The sequence below is a fragment of the Drosophila kikkawai genome, chromosome X, assembly GCF_030179895.1.
Source record: "Drosophila kikkawai strain 14028-0561.14 chromosome X, DkikHiC1v2, whole genome shotgun sequence".
NCBI lineage: Eukaryota > Metazoa > Arthropoda > Insecta > Diptera > Drosophilidae > Drosophila > Drosophila kikkawai.
Genome location: NC_091733.1, coordinates 15,153,229 through 15,170,689, shown reverse-complemented (window position 1 = coordinate 15,170,689; position 17,461 = coordinate 15,153,229). Strand labels below are relative to the sequence as shown.

General features: G+C 38.1%; 1 protein-coding gene across 2 annotated transcripts; it reads left to right on the top strand.

Annotated features, from left to right (window-relative positions):
• Positions 1-873: 873 nt before the first annotated feature.
• On the top strand, positions 874-15,969 carry RunxA (Runt related A). Of its 2 annotated transcripts, none has more exons than XM_017174656.2 (5): positions 874-1,633; positions 7,965-8,078; positions 10,133-10,234; positions 14,595-14,792; positions 14,954-15,969. In XM_017174656.2, the coding sequence occupies exons 1-5, from the start codon at positions 1,066-1,068 to the stop codon at positions 15,967-15,969; spliced, it is 1,998 nt and encodes a 665-aa protein (XP_017030145.1). In that variant the 5' UTR covers positions 874-1,065. The 2 variants fall into 2 exon arrangements, with proteins under 2 accessions (XP_017030145.1, XP_070144526.1); XM_070288425.1 differs by having other exon boundaries at positions 10,118-10,234.
• Positions 15,970-17,461: the final 1,492 nt, after the last annotated feature.

Below are 17,461 nucleotides of genomic sequence, written 5' to 3'. Positions count from 1 at the left end.
ATGCCACTAGATTTGCGTTGGCATTGGGATAGTGTTGCATGGGGTCGATGCTCATCGGCCGGAGAGCGGGTGGAGTGCGATGAAGTCCTTTGCCGGAAATTGAAAAGTGCAACGCAAATTGCGTTCCGCTGGGGATATGAAGGTCCCTGCAAGCCCCTCCCCCCCCTCCTTAACTCCCAGTGCCATCCAATCCTGTGAATCCGAGTCCTGCCAGCCGTCTGAAGCCTTCGCCCCGGCCGGCGAGTGGTTGACAATTGATTTGTGTTTATGGTGGCCATGCCCATGGACATGCCAGCATCCTGAAGCAGACTGCAGAGTGCAGAGTGCAGTCCCAGCCTCTGGCTCCCTCTATTTTTTGGGGAGCGAGGGCTTCACCCATGTAATATGCCATTTTGGGGCCGTGATTTAAAGACATTAACAGGCCTCAACCTCGGCTGGCTATGTGGGGGCAGTTTTATGGTGTCGCAACGGGCGCCAAGTTCAAATTGAAGTCAGTCGGGGGTAGATTGATGACCTAATCGTGGCCCTCAGTCCCAGAAGGATGAGGTTTACTAGGAAATTCTCACTCAATAGAGCCATTTTTGGGTTTAAAAACAGAAAACCATTAGAAAACCCCTCTAATAAGTTAATATAACATAGAATTCTAGTTTATTATTATCTAACATTAATCAAAATTCTTCCATTTCATTTACAGTTGGTATTTACACCGGCGGGATAGTTGATCCTGGGCATACCATACATTGTTTTCCAACGGTTTGATTAAAGGACGACAAAATTGTGCGGCTAAAAAAAGTGCAGGCTCACGCTCAAGGGCAACTGGAGCAGTTCGAGCAGCAGCAGGAGCAGTTGCATCATCCATTGCAGCAGCAGCAGCAGCAGCAACAGTTGCAGCAACTGCAACATCATCATCAGCATTCTCAACATCATCATCATCATCATCATCATCAGGAGCAGCAACAGCAGCAACAACAACAACAGCAACTTCACCAACAGCAACTTCAACAACAGCAACAACACCAACACCACTATAATCCCTACACCAACGATACCAACAATTACAGCAAAATGCATTTAACAACCACCTCGAGCAATTCGACGGCATCTAATGCCAACAACAACAACAATAATAACAACAACAACAATAACACAACCAACAACAACAATAATAATAACAACAACTCTAGCAGCAACAACAACAGCAGCAACAACACCAATGGAACCAACAACAACTCCAGTAGCAGTAACAATAACAACAACAACAACAACAGCACCGAACAAAATACACCACCCACACCCGCCCAATTGCTAAACGAGGCCTATACGAAAATGACATCAGACATCCTGGCGGAAAGGACACTGGGTGACTTCCTTACCGAACATCCCGGCGAACTGATCCGCACCAGCAGTCCGCTCTTCGTTTGCACCGTCCTCCCGCCACATTGGCGCTCCAATAAGACGCTACCGGTGGCCTTCAAGGTGGTCTCCCTGGGCGATATAATGGACGGAACGATGGTCACCGTGCGGGCGGGCAATGATGAGAATTATTGTGCGGAGTTGCGCAACTGTACGGCGGTGATGAAGAACCAGGTGGCCAAGTTCAATGACCTGCGATTTGTTGGAAGGAGCGGAAGAGGTAAGCCTAAACGAGATATATTATTATATATTTTATAATGTTTTGGGAAGACGCCTGCTACTCCTTATTGTCCAGGCCTAACCCAAATTCATCCTTGTGCTGCTTGGCCCACCAAGAAGGCAAAAGTTTTTCGTCAAGTGGCGGCTCTTATTGGCCCTTGTTGGCACTTGACCCCCAGGCGTCCTCCCTTGGATTGCACTCGAAACAATTTGTTCAATTATCGCCCAAGCAAAAGTTTTGCCGGCTTTTGGCCCCCACTCATGCTCCTGCTTCCCGTTTCCCTTTTATTTTTGTATCATTCAGTGGGCACTTTTTGCACTGCTGTCATCTTTATTTTTTTTTATCATTCGTTTTTCTGTTCCACTCATCGTCCTTTGTCAGCTGTTGGTTTTTGTGTGTGCTCGACAGGCTTTTGTATCCTTTTAACCGCTTGTTAAGCGCTGCACAAATTGTCAGCAGTTCATCAGCGTCACAGAGGCAGAGGCATCGTCATCGTTTTCATTCACCAAATAGAAGCGGATTCCTCAGTTTTTGTTGCCGTTTTTCTATTTTGTTTTTTATGTTGTGAGGTTTGTTGTTGTCAGCATTTGTCTGAGCCTTTGTCTTAAAGTGTTTAATAAACTGTCAGTTGTTGCGGAAGTTAAATGGTGGTTTAAGGGAGAGGGATAGAGTTGTGAGTCCTTTTAATGGAAGTTATTTTGGGGAAAATTTCTAAGAGCTATATATAGGCAAAACCTACGAAATAATACAGCATATTTAAACCAGAACAAACCTAAAGAAATATCTTATAAATAAATATTTAAAATTTAAAGTTTAATCTTAGATTTATTAATAAGAAGTTTAGCTTTTCTTTGGCTTGATTTTTCATTCGAAATATTTCCTTTCAAAAGAAACACCGAGTCCAATCACACAACCCATAATTCAATCATCACAGACTAAAGGCTGGGTGCTGGGAGTACGAGCCAAGGACTAAGCCCAATTCCGCTGGTCATTTCGTCCTGGTGAAGGAGGCATTTTTGGGGTTTCGATTGAGGCTGGGCGGCAGGGGCTACGCATCCGCTGCGGTGGAACCGCAAAAACCAAAGCCTCGACCAGCCAAGGGAGCTTGGGGTAAGGGGGAGGTGGACATAAGCGGTTTTCCGACAGCGAAAAACGGAAGGATGGAGGCGTGTCTGTGTCTCGCCGAGGATTCATTCATTGTCATCATTCGGCCAATGCCAAATGGATGCGTGTCCGCGTTCACGTCACTCGTTTTACATTTCCCTTCCATCCTTCTCGCTCTCTGAGGACATCTTTCGCTTTTCACTTTAACATTTTCCGCGGCACATGGCCCAGGCTGTGGGTCAACTTAATTGGGAATTTCCCATTCGTTTAGGCGAGTCAGAAGAGGGATCACTCGATGATTTTCCTATAGGTTTTCTTAAAGAAATAAATTATGTATATTTAATTCAAAAGTTTCCTCAGATTTTCCTTAACTTCCCAGCCAATCGAAGCCACCTTTTGCCACCATTTTCCCCCTGCCTGTCACTGTCAAATTATGATAACTGTAATTTGCACAATAGCCTACCTGCCTGTTGCTTTGGCCTGCGGAAAATCACCACCCTGCGGAAAATCCCCCAATCTGCCTTCCACAATTACCAACATTTTCGCAGGCCTGCTAGGAAAAACAAAAACCCTCAGGGAAAAAAATTGAAAAGAACAGAAGGCAAGCCAAAAGCAAATTGTGCACAATTTGGCATGACTTTTCCCCTTACCGAATTTCCCATTGCTTTCCACAGACAGGCGTGTCCTTTTCACAGGACAAGGTGTCAGTTGCTGGCAGAAAGATCCCTTTTTTTTTGTTTTCTTTGCCTTTTTAACGCCTCGCCTTGCCTCGACTTTTGCCAGGCATTTATCTTTGGAGCTGGGCGGGGCCGGGCTCGGGGTTGTCCCCAAGATTTTTCGGTGAATGTTTATCTTTTGGGGGGGAAGAGCAGAGGGTGTTGAATGGCCAGGATATGGGGTGGCATTTGTCGTTCGTTCTTCTTGGCTAAGTTCATTTTGCGGCTGTTTTTGGGCCGTATTAAATGGCTTGAGAATTGTGTAAATAAAAACCTCAAGGGGGATGATGGATGGCCTCGATTAGGGGTAACCTCTTTTCTTTCTTTTCTTTTCTTTTCTTTACATAAGGATTTTCTCAAGGATTTATTGAGGCAACCACAGAGAGAGAAAAGCTAAAGGAATATTACTAGAATTGCTAATTAAAACAAACTTTATTATTGATTTAATAAATTGAATTTTGTTTAAATTGTTTGCCAAGTCTTGTTGCCTTCTCTCCGTTGTTTAGTTGTTTAGTTGCGGCATCGTAACAGGCGGAAACTGGCACCGACTTTAACCCCCTTAAGCCCCAGCGTTAACCCCCCATCCCCATCCCCATCTCCTCCATCGTCATCGTCACCCGCCCGGATGGATGGTGTGTGTGCGTGCATGTGCATGGCACTTTGCTAATTAAAAGTGTAGCCTAGCGCTGGGCCAAATAAATCGATGCCCGGGTAATTAAATTGCATGACACGGGGGCGTGGCATGGGGGCTGATATGTACTATGCCGGCCTGTGCATTTGTTATTGTAATTAGACAGGCAGCAACAGCAACAGCAACAGCGGCGAAACAAAATGGCGTCGTCGGTGGCAAATGCCACGTAAATCACTCATACGCCCCATGGGCGCAGTGCAGATTTAATGCAACTTAGATGAGGGTATGGAATGGCAGTGGCCAGTAATGACCCAAGCGGCAGTAATTCTATTAAATTTACCCAAAAGAGCCGCTTCCTATTTGGGTCTTTAAAGCTGTGGAAATTTTAGAAAATTTATATATATTTTTAAACTATTCATAAAAACGGTTAGGACAAAAAAGAGACCTAAAATTATAATTATTATTAAATAATACATAAAACTAAATATAATTTCAAGCCTAGATTTATTCGAATTAATTTCAATTCAAGCCTAAGGCTTCTTATAAAAGTCCTTTGACTAAAACTCACCAAATATTTGTACACAACAGACATTTATTGTCCAACTCGAAGACAAACCCTTTCTCCAATCGAACCAAAAAATCACTTAAATCCCTTCTCAACTACCCACAGGCCACACGTGCAATCAATCATTTGAGGGGTGGCATAGATTTCCACCCTCAGGTAAACACAGGCAGAATATCAACCAGCCAAAACAAACAAAAACAAAAACAAAAAAAAAAAAAAAAAATAAAGATGAAAACCAAAGAAGCCGCAAAATGTTTTTATTTCGGTGTTGGGCCGACTTACTGGCTGGCTTTTCCAGGCTTTTCCAGGGCTTAGTCTTTTTTGGCTTACAAGTGAAGTGAAGCCAAACAGCAAAAGAGCAAACAAAAGATGCTTGTAAGTCTAAGAAATAATTTTTGTTAATTTATTTTTTGTATAAATATATAAAATATATATATTTAAATATGGTTTTCAACATGTTCAAGTGTAGAAATAAAATACTTTCTAGCTTTTAAAACTCCTGAAAATAATTTTAGCTTAAACAAGAAAGGAAGCTAACTTCGGCACGCCGAAGTTTGTATACCCTTGCAGATATTATTTCATTACATTTCAACTATACTTATAATGTTTACAGTTTGACAGTTACAGTTTTACATTCACACCTTTACATTTTCTCTACATCTACCGATCGCTCCTATGGCCGCTATATGATATAGTTGTCCGATTTTCATGAAATTTATACCAAAATTCTACAATAATAAAATAAGCTTATATCTCAGAGTAGATGAAAATACGTTGAAAAACAACGAAGTTATAATATGTTTCCTATTAATTTCCCGATCGTTTCTATGGCAGCTATAAGATATAGTCGTCCGATTTTCATAAAATTTTTACCAAAATTCAGAAATAATATAGAATGGCCATATCTAAAAAATGGTGCAAAAATGTAAAAAAACAGCAAAGTTATAATTTTTTTTTCGAAAAATTTATCGAACATTTGTATGGCAGCTATATGATATAGTCGTCCGATCCGGCCCGTTCCGACATATATAGCAGTGAGAGTATATAGAAGACTATATGCAAAGTTTCATTCAGATAGCTTTAAAACTGAGGGACTAGTTTGCGTAGAAACAGACAGACGGACAGACGGACAGACGGACAGATGGACAGACGGACAGACGGACATGGCTATATCGACTCGGCTGTTGATGCTGATCAAGAATATATATACTTTATAGGGTCGGAAACGTCTCCTTCACTGCGTTGCAAACTTCTGACTGAAATTATAATACCCTGCAAGGGTATAAAAATATATATTTCCAATCAAAAATTTTAGTAAAAAAAAATGAAAAAAAAAAAAAAACAAAACAAAATGAACAATTTACAAATTGCTTAATTTTATTAATTTTTTTTTAGCTCCTTTTTATTTCTAAATATTTTTAAAGTTTATTTTTAAAAATAAACCAACACCGAAAAATAAGAAATTCCCTTTGAAAAATTTTGAGAAATTCCAAAAAATGTAGTTGAATTTAGAACTTTACACAGGACCCAAAAGCAAAGTGTATATGATATTTGCCAGTGGCAACATGAGTATCAAAAATTTTAATTGCACTTAATCCGCAAATTGTAATTCGTAAGCCACGCCAACACGATTATGTGACAAGTGGGATGGGGTCTCCTGGCTCTTGTTTTCTTGGTGATTTGCGAGGCAGCCGCAAGTATTGACAGATGTCCTTTTGTTTGTTCCCATGTCCTCTGTGTAGAGCCTCTTCCTGTGCCTATGTGTGTGTGTGTATTTCATTACCCTCAAATTGATTTATGACGCCTGTGCAACGGGGATTTGCTGGCAAGGATTTCAGGTTATTTGTCAACAGGATTTGATTTTAAATGTCGCCACACCCACACATACACACACGGAAATGTCATGCTCCTCAAGTGTTGACGTATCCATTTGTCGCAGTTTCGGTGGGAGATTAAGATGAATGTATTCGTCTTCGACTAGGTAGGGGAAAATCCCTGCGATTAGCAATCAATTGGGTCACAGAATGAATTTAGAGTGTTATTTAAAGGGAGCACTTTCCTGTGTTGTCCTTAAATTTTTGAAAGAATATTTCTATAAATTAAGTAATTATAAATAATTATAATTTAAGCTATATAATATTTTTTAGAATTTTAAAACGGACAAATTACATTACTTAAAAAGCGGATCCTTACTTTTAAACCTTATTTAATTTTAGTGTTTCTATCAAAACTTTAAGATCCTACCTTTCCCTTAAATCCAACGTATTTTTCCTTGAGGAAAACCCCTTACCAAGTCCATTTAATGATCAATTATATATAGCCTTAACTCAGTCTAACTTCCCCCCTCAAAAAGTGGCAAAGAATTGCGCAACAATGAACTGCACTTGATGGCAATAAACAGAAAAGTGTTTTCCCATCTTGGGTTGCCACTCGAGACTTCATTTTTTATGCCGCCTTGGGCTTGGGGGGGAAAAATCAAGGCGGAAAATCAGTACGTATTGTGTGAACCAAGTGGAGTGTGTGCCAGGAACATGTGTAAGCTCGGGCTATGTCTGAGCATATATATATTTCTATATATGTATATTTGTATGTGCCGAAATGATTTACGCTTTGTTTGTCAACTTAAAAAGCAAAACCTCTGACTCCTGCTCCTCCTCCAAAACCACACATACGCCCCATTGCCCCGCCACCTTCACATCACACATACGCCGCGTTGTCATAGACGAAACACAGACAGACACACAGGAAGGCGACGCGGCTTAAGAAGCCCGAAATGCTTTTAATTGAATCTCAACAAAAAATGGCTAGAAAAGGCAACTTGCGCCCTGGCAACACTTGACAATGACAATGGCCCAAAAAGGTGGGGTGGACTGAAACAAGTTAATTAAAAGAAAACTGCGGCGCAAACGAAATAAATCTTCGAGTGAAAGAAAGTCTCTGGCGAGGCATATGTGAATGGCTGCTTTGGGAGAAGACACACAGCAGACTAAATCAGTTTAAATTGTAATTAATTCTGTATTTCCAGAGGGCTAAAGAAGCCAAAATGCAAATGAGGTATTGTCCTCAGTCACAAGGGAAGGAGAAATACAATAGAATTAAGTTGAAATAATTACAAATATTGTCGATCGATTAGAACGTGTGTATTGTGTTACCATTTCCCATTTAATGGCCAACACTTTTACGACGTGACAATACCCCAAAATCCACACCAAAAACATCTTTATTATCGGCTGGCATGACTGGCCGCCATTAGTTAAATGTTTCCCTGGTATTTGTCATAAATTTGTTTATCGTTTTTCTTGTTTTTTTTTTCAGGGAAAAGCTTCACGCTAACCATCACCGTGTCAACGAATCCACCGCACATAGCCACCTACAACAAGGCCATCAAAGTGACTGTCGATGGGCCACGCGAACCCCGCTCCAAGACAAGTAAGTAGAGCAGGAAAAGCTGGAAAAGTGTTTCTCGTTTCTGGTTATCTATTTTTACCCCTTGCCTTTTTTGGGGGGCATTTCATTTGCAGGACAATGCATAACAATTTATTAGTTGCCAAATAGATAAATTGCTCTAGCAGGAGCCACAGCAGGCAGGCAGCTCCCATTCTCAGCAAAACTCACAGGTTCGGCAAAGGTTCAAGTCCTGGCACTTGCCTAGAGATTGCTTTATTGCTGGAGTCAGAGATGAGCCTGAAGAGATTGTAAAACTAAAATTTCTGGTATTTTATAGAATTAATATTTCTAAACTTTTAAATTGAAATCGTTCAAATTGTCTTTAAAATTCTTAAAAATATATATCTTAAGGTTCACAGAGTAATATTTAGTTTATATATTTAAAAAATATATCGTTTATATATCGACTCTGGCAGACCATCTCTGGCCTCAAATATTCTTGAAATATTACCAAATCCCCAACTCTCTGTTCAAGCTTAATTCCTTCCTCGAGATTTTGCTGATGTAGCAAGGACATTTGCCTGCTAATACTGCACTTCATTTCACTTTGGAATCCCGAATTTCTTCAAGGAATATTCATTAGACAGCTCTATCACACACACATACACACTTTAGCCTCCTTCCTTTACATATTTATAAGGATGCAAATATTTTACTTTGCATATGTTCAGGCGCCGTAAGGGTCTGTAGTCCGAAAGTTTAGCTGGTCTGTGTAATTTGGACCGAGAATAGAGAAACGAGTAACGAGAGGGAGAGGACTCACAGGACTCACAACAAATGCAAATCCATGAAATGATTTATATGTCCAGAATGCCAGACAGAGCAGCCCCACACACATACACACATGCGTTGGTTGGGGCTTTAAGCTGCAGACAAAAGGTTATTATTTTATAATGAATACAATCTGGCAGATATCTAGAGTTTGGGGACGGCTACAATTTAGCCGAAAGTGTCGCCAGTTGGATAAAGTTTTTTGGGCCATTGTCATTTCACTTTCACATACACACACACACACACAAAGTCCATTGTCAATAGTTTTTCGACTCTGGGAAATGCAGGGAAAACAGGTGACCAGAAATGGGAAACGAGAGACCTTCCTTACATCTTAAGTGAATCGAAAGCAACCGAATTTCATTCATCAACTGCTTGTCATTTAAGTTTTTCCCACACACAGACACAAAGAAACTACCCAGCAGACAAAAACGAGAGTTTTGCGGATTTCAACGGACAAAACGTTCGATTTCGGCTCATAAACGATAATAAAGTTAATCACCTGTTATGGGTTTTGTGGCAGAAACTGCTATAATTTTCGGAATCCGAATACAATTTCGATTGCGCACCTTTTACGACACTATTATCGGGTATAATTCTGAGAATTTGAGAAACTTGTCTGCTATTCGTCCGATTGCGCGTCCAGTTTTGAGCATTTAGCGAAACTAATGCGAAAAGTCCGAATCTTTGTCCGTATTTAATATTTTTTAGGGGACATTTTTTCGAATCCATCCGCACTAAGTCCGCTCTTTGTCTGCTGGGTAACGCAGTCATTTAAGGATTCACACAGACACATACACAGTTCAGTGGTTGTTGGCAGTTTTTTATTAAAAATAAAAAGGTTTAAATATTTAATAATATTTTTTAAAGATTTTAACAAACAAATTTTGACTTTGCAAAGGTATTTATTTAAAGTAAAATAAAGAAAATAAATAAATAAAATTCTCTTTGAAGATTTAACTCTTAATTTACCTAAAAAACTTTCTTAATAAATATAAAAAAATATTAATAGATATTAAAAAATAATAAATATCTTTATAAATAACCCACCCAAACATTATCACTTTATGTATATTTAAAAACCTAAAAATCATCCCAAAACTAAGCTCTTTTACACCTTCAAACACACAAAAAAAAACCCATAAAAAAACACCTTTAAAAAGTAAAAAATTGAATTGCCAGCAACCATTGGGCCCAACGCAAGAAACCATCTAGTTAAGGACAGAAAATTAAAACTGAAAAAAACTTAGTGTTATCCCTTTTAGGACAGCAGCAGCAGTTTCACTTTGCATTTGGCCAGAGACCCTTCCACTTCTCCACGGATCCGCTATCCGGCTTCCGGATGCCGCCCATTGGCAACTGTCAGAGTGAGTATATATATTCTATATATCTATTTTTCCTTTTAAATTTCATTTCCTTAAAGTTTAAATTTATTTGGTTTCAAAATGCTTAAACCGCAGGGCAACCAAAAGTAAAAGTTTAAAGGGTGGGGGCATGTGTGGCATCCACAAATGCAACCACAGAAAATCACACAAAAAAGCGATTAGATTGCCAAGCTTTTGAAAGACATACAGATATTTAAGACGTAGTGAAGAAATATTTAAAACCATTTATTTATTTTATTTTTGAAATACTTTAAGAGGTGAAAGGGAATCAAAGATCTTCAGGGTAGAGTCTATAGAAACACATAATCAAGAATTATTTTACCCTTAAATATATCAAGACTGTAAATTAAAATCATTTAAATATATAATATACATTAAAAACCTAGTTAAAAGTGTACTTAAAAGTTTAAAATTATTTCTTAAAATCATTTAAACTTTAAAAACGCCAAGAACCTCTTTCAACTCTTGAACTCTTCTTTAAAATCTTTTCTAAGAAACCAAAAAAAATCTGAAATATTTATTCACACTAATTATGACTTATAAGCCTTAAAAATTTAAAGCATCGCTTAAAAAAATACCTATATTTTTTTCTTTTTTCTGCAATTGTTGTCGTTGGGCGACCATTTGAATGTGGTAAAATTGCGGGTCACCTTTGGCCATATATATGTGTTGGCGTTGTGTTTTTCTTTTTTTTTTTTTTGCAGCTAAGTGGGCTCGGTGTTATGGCTGTTAAACTGTTGGCCACTTTATTTAACCAAAGTTTACTACACAAACAAACAAACGTTGGTCAAACACAATCACACGCCGAGTGGGGGTGGGTTAAAAAAGTCGAAGCCTAAAAAAAAAGTGTGCATAAATCAGAGCATTGCAAACAAATTATGATTTAAATGAAAAGCTACAGAGCATTTTTATGCGGCAGTCAGATAAATTTAATGCATTTAACCAAGCGAATAAACGCATAAACAAATTTGACAGCTCGGGCACTAAGCAGGAAAAATGGTAATGATAATGAAAAGAGTCGAGGCGTGAGATACTTACCATTTAAAATTATATAATTAATAGGATAGTTTTTTGTATTAAATTGCAGTTTAAATTAATGGAATTGTTGGTTATTTGAGAGCAAGATGTATTATTTAAGGAAAGTAACTATGCTTTATATGCTTTGACATTAATTATAGGGTTTTTTCTTTGAATTAAAATTATACTTTCTAAATATTTAAATACATTTTAATATATATTATAGGTTATCTTTAAAATATACCTCTACTTACAAAGGTATCTACCTCTCTATATCCTATTAAAACAACACCCCCAAGTCCTGGCACATCCTTAACCACCTCCAACGCTTGAATATTTATAACAAAATCAATAATTAATATTGTGGGAGACCATTTTCTTTTTTTTGGTTTGATTGTTTTTATGCTTATGCGTAGGTGAAATAAATTTAATTGTACATTTTAAAATGCATTTATATTAAATTTGATGTTTCAATTTAAATTGACAATTAATTGCATTACAACAAGAGCAACAAAAGCTACAAAAGCCGGACTAGACACTGGCCAACTAGCTGCCGCAGGCAAAAAAAAACAAATTATATAAAAAAATATATTGTGATTTTCTCTTTAGAGCTTGATGCTATTAAAAAAGCAGAAAATAATAAAATTAACATATTAACGATTATTTAAGTAGGAAATATTAAAGCAGAAAAGCTCAAAGCTTTAAATGAGGTTTAAAAAAAGCCTTTGTGGCACTAAAATTAAGTTTAGTTGGGCTCAAGTTAAGGTATTAAAAAAGATTAAAGTAAACCTTATTTACAACTAATATTTAAGTTAATTTTTAATTTAATTTTCTACTCTTCTTCAATTATTTTTGCGGCCTTTCGCAATGCTACTTGTAACCACTTATCCTTCATTACCGCTGCCGACCAAAACGATTCCGGTGAACTTAACAAAATATATATATATATATATATTCGCTATAAATAAATATATATATATATATAAAATGCAACTCAATCAATGCACAAATTGCCTGCCAATTTTCCCTGCTTTAACCCCCTACTGCCGGTATTGGTTTCTGTCAATATTTTATCGTCTAGCCCAGTGCACAAATCAAAATGCAAATTGCGCGATTTACAGGATTCTGCCGGGCCCATAAAAGACATTACATAATGCACAAATATATATATATAGTACATGTACATATATTACATATATAAATATATATTTACGCGAAAACACACAAGTAAATAACGATTACTGAAAGCGTCTGTTGATACTGATTACCCATAAATTAATTGTAAATATGCAAAAAGCAAAATATTCTGAATTATTTATTAACAAATTTTATTGACAGTCGCTGCTTGACTTAATTACTGGCATATATTTTATTAATTTCGCAAAAAAAAAAAAAACAGAAAACAGAAAACATGCACACAAACCAAACCGAAACGAAACGAAATATACATGAAACCTGACCGGAAAATGAAGAGCAAGGGCTTTACATTTTTAAGGGAGTTAAAGGACTTTTATGGTTGATCGAAATATTGGCTTAAATGTTTATTTTTCAAGTAAATTTCGGTTGAACAGAAAATGTTGAAGTGTTTACAGATATGTGAAGATTTTTATATTTTTAAAATTAAGCATTATACTTAGATGAAGCTAGAAAAAGTTAAAATGCTTATAAAAATAATAAATAGAAATATAAAACTAAATAATAAATATCAACAAATACGAATAAATAATAATAAATAATAATAAAAAAATTCGAATAAAATATTTCATTATTTTCCCTAGCTCTTAATTTAAATTAAATTTCATTATTTGTTTTTAATATCATATAAATATAATATAATTTAATTTATTTATAAAAAGCTAACAATTATTTAAAACTAAGGGCTAGCGAGTTAGGTTTAATATTATATCAGGGGTTAGAATGATTACTTTAAATTTAATTTAATTTAGTTTTAAGACCAGCACTTAATTTATTTTTAAAATCTTTTTATTTATATAGGGATATATTTTTTACACGTAAAAAAAATTATTTATTGAATACAATAAATAACCAGCATTAAATATTTAAAATATATTATTCAAATAATTATTTATAAATTTTTTCTTAATTAAAATAAAAATACAAAATGTTAAAAATATAAACAACATCTTATTTATTTATATTTTATTTATTTGTAATTTATTTTGTTATTTATTTTATTTATTTATTAAGGTATTCCTATAGCGACAAGTTTAAAATTTAAATTTATATATTTTATATTATTATAAATGAATATATTAATTAACAAATATATTATTTAGAACACAAGATCCCCAAATATATTTAAAAATATATTTTTTTTTATTTCACGGAGCTTAAACCACTCAAAAGCATGCTTTTTTTTACCTAAAAATCCCTCTAAAAGGATTTTTTCCCAATCTCCCTCCCCCCTTTTTTTTTTTGTGTTAGCCCCAAATTGTGTCCTCTGTTCGGGTTTCTTGTTAATAATTCAGGGCCCCAAAAAATATGCGCAAATAAAGTCAATCAGTGTGACAACAAACAAGCGGGCTAACCGCTCTCTCGCACACCAACCAACGCCAGATAATGACGGACACCGCCATAGTCCAGTCCAGCCCAGTCCAAACCCAACCCAATCCAGACCAGACCAACCCACAGCCCACATCCCACATCCCACATCCCACAGAGAAAATTGTACACAAAAAGCCACGTAATTAATGGAGGTAGAAACATTTAAGCCAATAGCATTAATAAAGCCACCACAAAATCAATATCCGGCTACGAAAATGCGCCCGTCGCCTATAAAAACTAATTAATAATTTCCGAATGGGCTATTAATTAAGCCTAATTATCTGTGCATGGGTCCCGGCGACCCGCAAAATGTTGACTCTTGGCCGCTGCCGTTGCCATCGTCCCTCGGAAAATCCCCATTTTTGATCCTGGTTGAGAGAGAGCGCAACGCACAGCGCTACTGTTTTGTTTTGGAACCGGAAAATTGAAAAATTTGCAAACGATTTTTGGCAGGACTTTGGCCCGTTCATTCCAATGATTTGTTTGTGATTTTTGGCATTTTGTTTTGTATTTTTATGGAAAATGGTGGAAGAGGTCCCGCATAATGAGGAGATACAGCCGGAAAATGGGAGATAACCTCCAATTAGCAGCCCGTATAGGCCATAATTTTTGGGTCTCAATTCTTTAGAGGATTATCTTGTATATTTTAGACTTTATTTTCATTATTTTAAGTTATTTCTAAACCTTTTCCATTTTGTATTTATTTTTTAAATATTTTACAATTCATTTTATAAATTGTTCTCTTTTATTTTTATTTCAGGCGCCAGCAATACGCACTGGGGCTATGGATCGGCTGCCTCGGCTTATTCACCATATTTGGCCAGCAGTGGGCTCTCGTCCTGCACAACGCCCACATCCGCCCAGTTCAACAATCCGGCCTTGGGCTTTACCTGCTCTTCAAATGATCAGAGCAATAATCAGGACTTTGGAGGAGCCACCAATAGGGATTGTGTGCCAAGTAAGTTTAGGAAATTAAACAAAAACTTAAATACTAGATATATAAATTTAAATATATATTTTTTCTTAAAATTTTCTCAAAAATTGAACTAATTCTTAACCCTTCTTCACACCTTCTCTACCTTGATTAACCTTATTTTCACCTCGCTTTCTCCCCCTTAGTGCTTCCCGATTCGACGGCCAGCGATCTGGATCAACACCTGAGCAGCCTAGTTGGCTCCACCAGCGGCCAGATGACCCACCACAGCCTGTTGGGCGCCACCGGACAGACCTCAATATCCTCGACGGTCAACGGGGCGAGCAGTGCGGGCGCTGGCGGTGCTGCTGCCGGCGGCGGCGGAGCCGGTAATGGCACCAGCGGTGGCGGTGGCAGTGGTGGTGCCGGAAACTCCATTCTGGTGCCGCGATATCACACCAATGCTAGCAACGAATATAATGTGCACTCCAGCCAGAACGGACCGCGCAGCCTGAGCGACAGCTCTCAGGCCGAGTCGCCGGTGCAGGAGGATCTGCTGTCCACCAATACACCCAATCTGGGCAGCACGGCGGCGGCCAATGGTGGGGCGGCGAATGCCGGCGGCGGTGGCTCGGCCACAGCTGCTGCTGCAGCGGCAGTCACTGGCTCCTCGGTGGGTGTCGGTGTTGGTAATCCCGCCATGCTGGGCTCCAATCAGAATTTCCCCGGTATTGTCAATCAGGCCCAGCATGCCTCAGCCTCTGCCTATGGTGGTGGCGCCGGGGTGGGCGTTGGCGTTGGCGTGGGCGGCGGACATGGAAGTGCAGCGGCCGCCGCCGCCGGATGCAATGGCTCACTATATCCGGTGCTGCCAGCCAGTCTGCTTTATTCACAGCTATACACGGCGGCCAATCAGTCGGCACATGGCTTCCACTCGCACACGCTGCCCGGCCATGCCTCCCATTCGCCCAACTCCTCGGTGCACGGCGAGCTGCAGAGCGTGATGGATCACATCAGCAACGTGGGCGTTCGCCAGCAGCACAACATCATGGCCGGCGGCGGGGTTACCCATCCCGGTGACCTCACGCTGATCGGGAATTGCGGCGCCTCCGTACGGAATATCGAGGATGGGAATAGCAACCGGCAGGTGGCCGCTTTGGCCGCCCATCGGGGACACCACAATCCCACCGACAACGGGGGCAGCGTCTGGCGGCCCTATTGAGGTCAGGTGCTGTGGTGCGGCTCGGCGGTTCTATAGTGCGAGGGGGTCGGGCCGCAGCACGAGGGGCAAGGGGGCGTGGCAGGGACAGGGATGGGAATGGGAATGGGAATGGGGACGGGGGTGGGGCTGAACGGGGGCATAAATAGCTGCTTCGGTGGCTTCTGATCGGTGTAAATAATAATATTAAAATAGAGCGAGAAAAGGGGTGCCCGAGGTGCTCATTTTTGGAGGTAACTGTATATTTTACAAGTAATTATAAGCTTGTGTTTTCTTAAATTTATACATACTTTTTGATTTTCTTTTTTAAAAACAATAATTTGGATGCCCAAAAGTATGCAATAGAAATAGCTGAACATTTTAAGAATTTGTTTTCTGGAAAATGTTGGTTTTTGCAATATAAAATTTAAAAAGTTTATGGAAACTATTTAAAAATGATTTTAAAATGTTGATTTCGTTATTTAAAACAATTATTTTGCTGTCTAAAAGTATGCAACACCACGGAAATCTCAGAGATTCTTAAAATCATTAAAAAGTGTATTTTAAAAATTGTGAAAATATTGAAAATATGCTTTAAATTTATACAAATTTTATTTTTGTTGTAGGAATTTCTTTTATCCTTCCAATTTCTAGCAAAAATAGTCTAAAAAAAATCAGAGTTCTCCTTAAAATGAGCCCCAAGACTCCTTGGTACTTTGTATATAAATATGGGTGTAATAAAATCCTCTATATAGGATAGAGCCTAGAAATATATGAAATATATGAAGATATATGTGTAGCTTGTATATAGTGTTAGCAGACATCTAATATTTCTTGAAAAACGCATAAATACCGTTTTGAAACCCTAGAGAATTGTCTGACTTTCTCGGATATAATATTTTTTTTCTGATTTTTTTTTCATAAATATTTAGACATAAAAACAGATAAAAAATAATAAACTTTTAGTAGAATTTGTTGGAGTTCTCAAGACTTCCAGTAGCGTATAGTTAAATAAAGAAAAAGATAACTAGAATTTAAGGCAAACAAAAAAATATTTAGCAAATTTTGAGAGCAGAGAAATGTTCGGGTTCCACTTAAGGACAACTTTCTGTGGATTTTAAAGAAGAAAAAACAAAAGTAATACTAAACAATGAAATTAATACGTTTTTTTTTGCATTTTTTTCCAGGCCCGTGGTAAGCCCGAGCCATAAAACTAGTCATAATAGCAATAAGTCCACATACGATACCAAAATACCAGCACATTTTCAACAAATTATAGTACTTAGCAACTTGAAACTAGTCGTAAACATTGTGAAGCCAAAGCCAAGAGTTGATTTTTTGTGATTTTTCTCCTGTTTTCTGTAAGATACGAGGACGCTAGGGTATGGTTATGGGGTATTTAGGGGGAGTTATAGAGGGGGTACGGGTTCGGGGGTGATTTATTAGAGCCGATGTATGTCTGAGTTCCTATGCCGTAATCCATGTTCGTGAATTTGTTTACTGTTCATTTCATGTG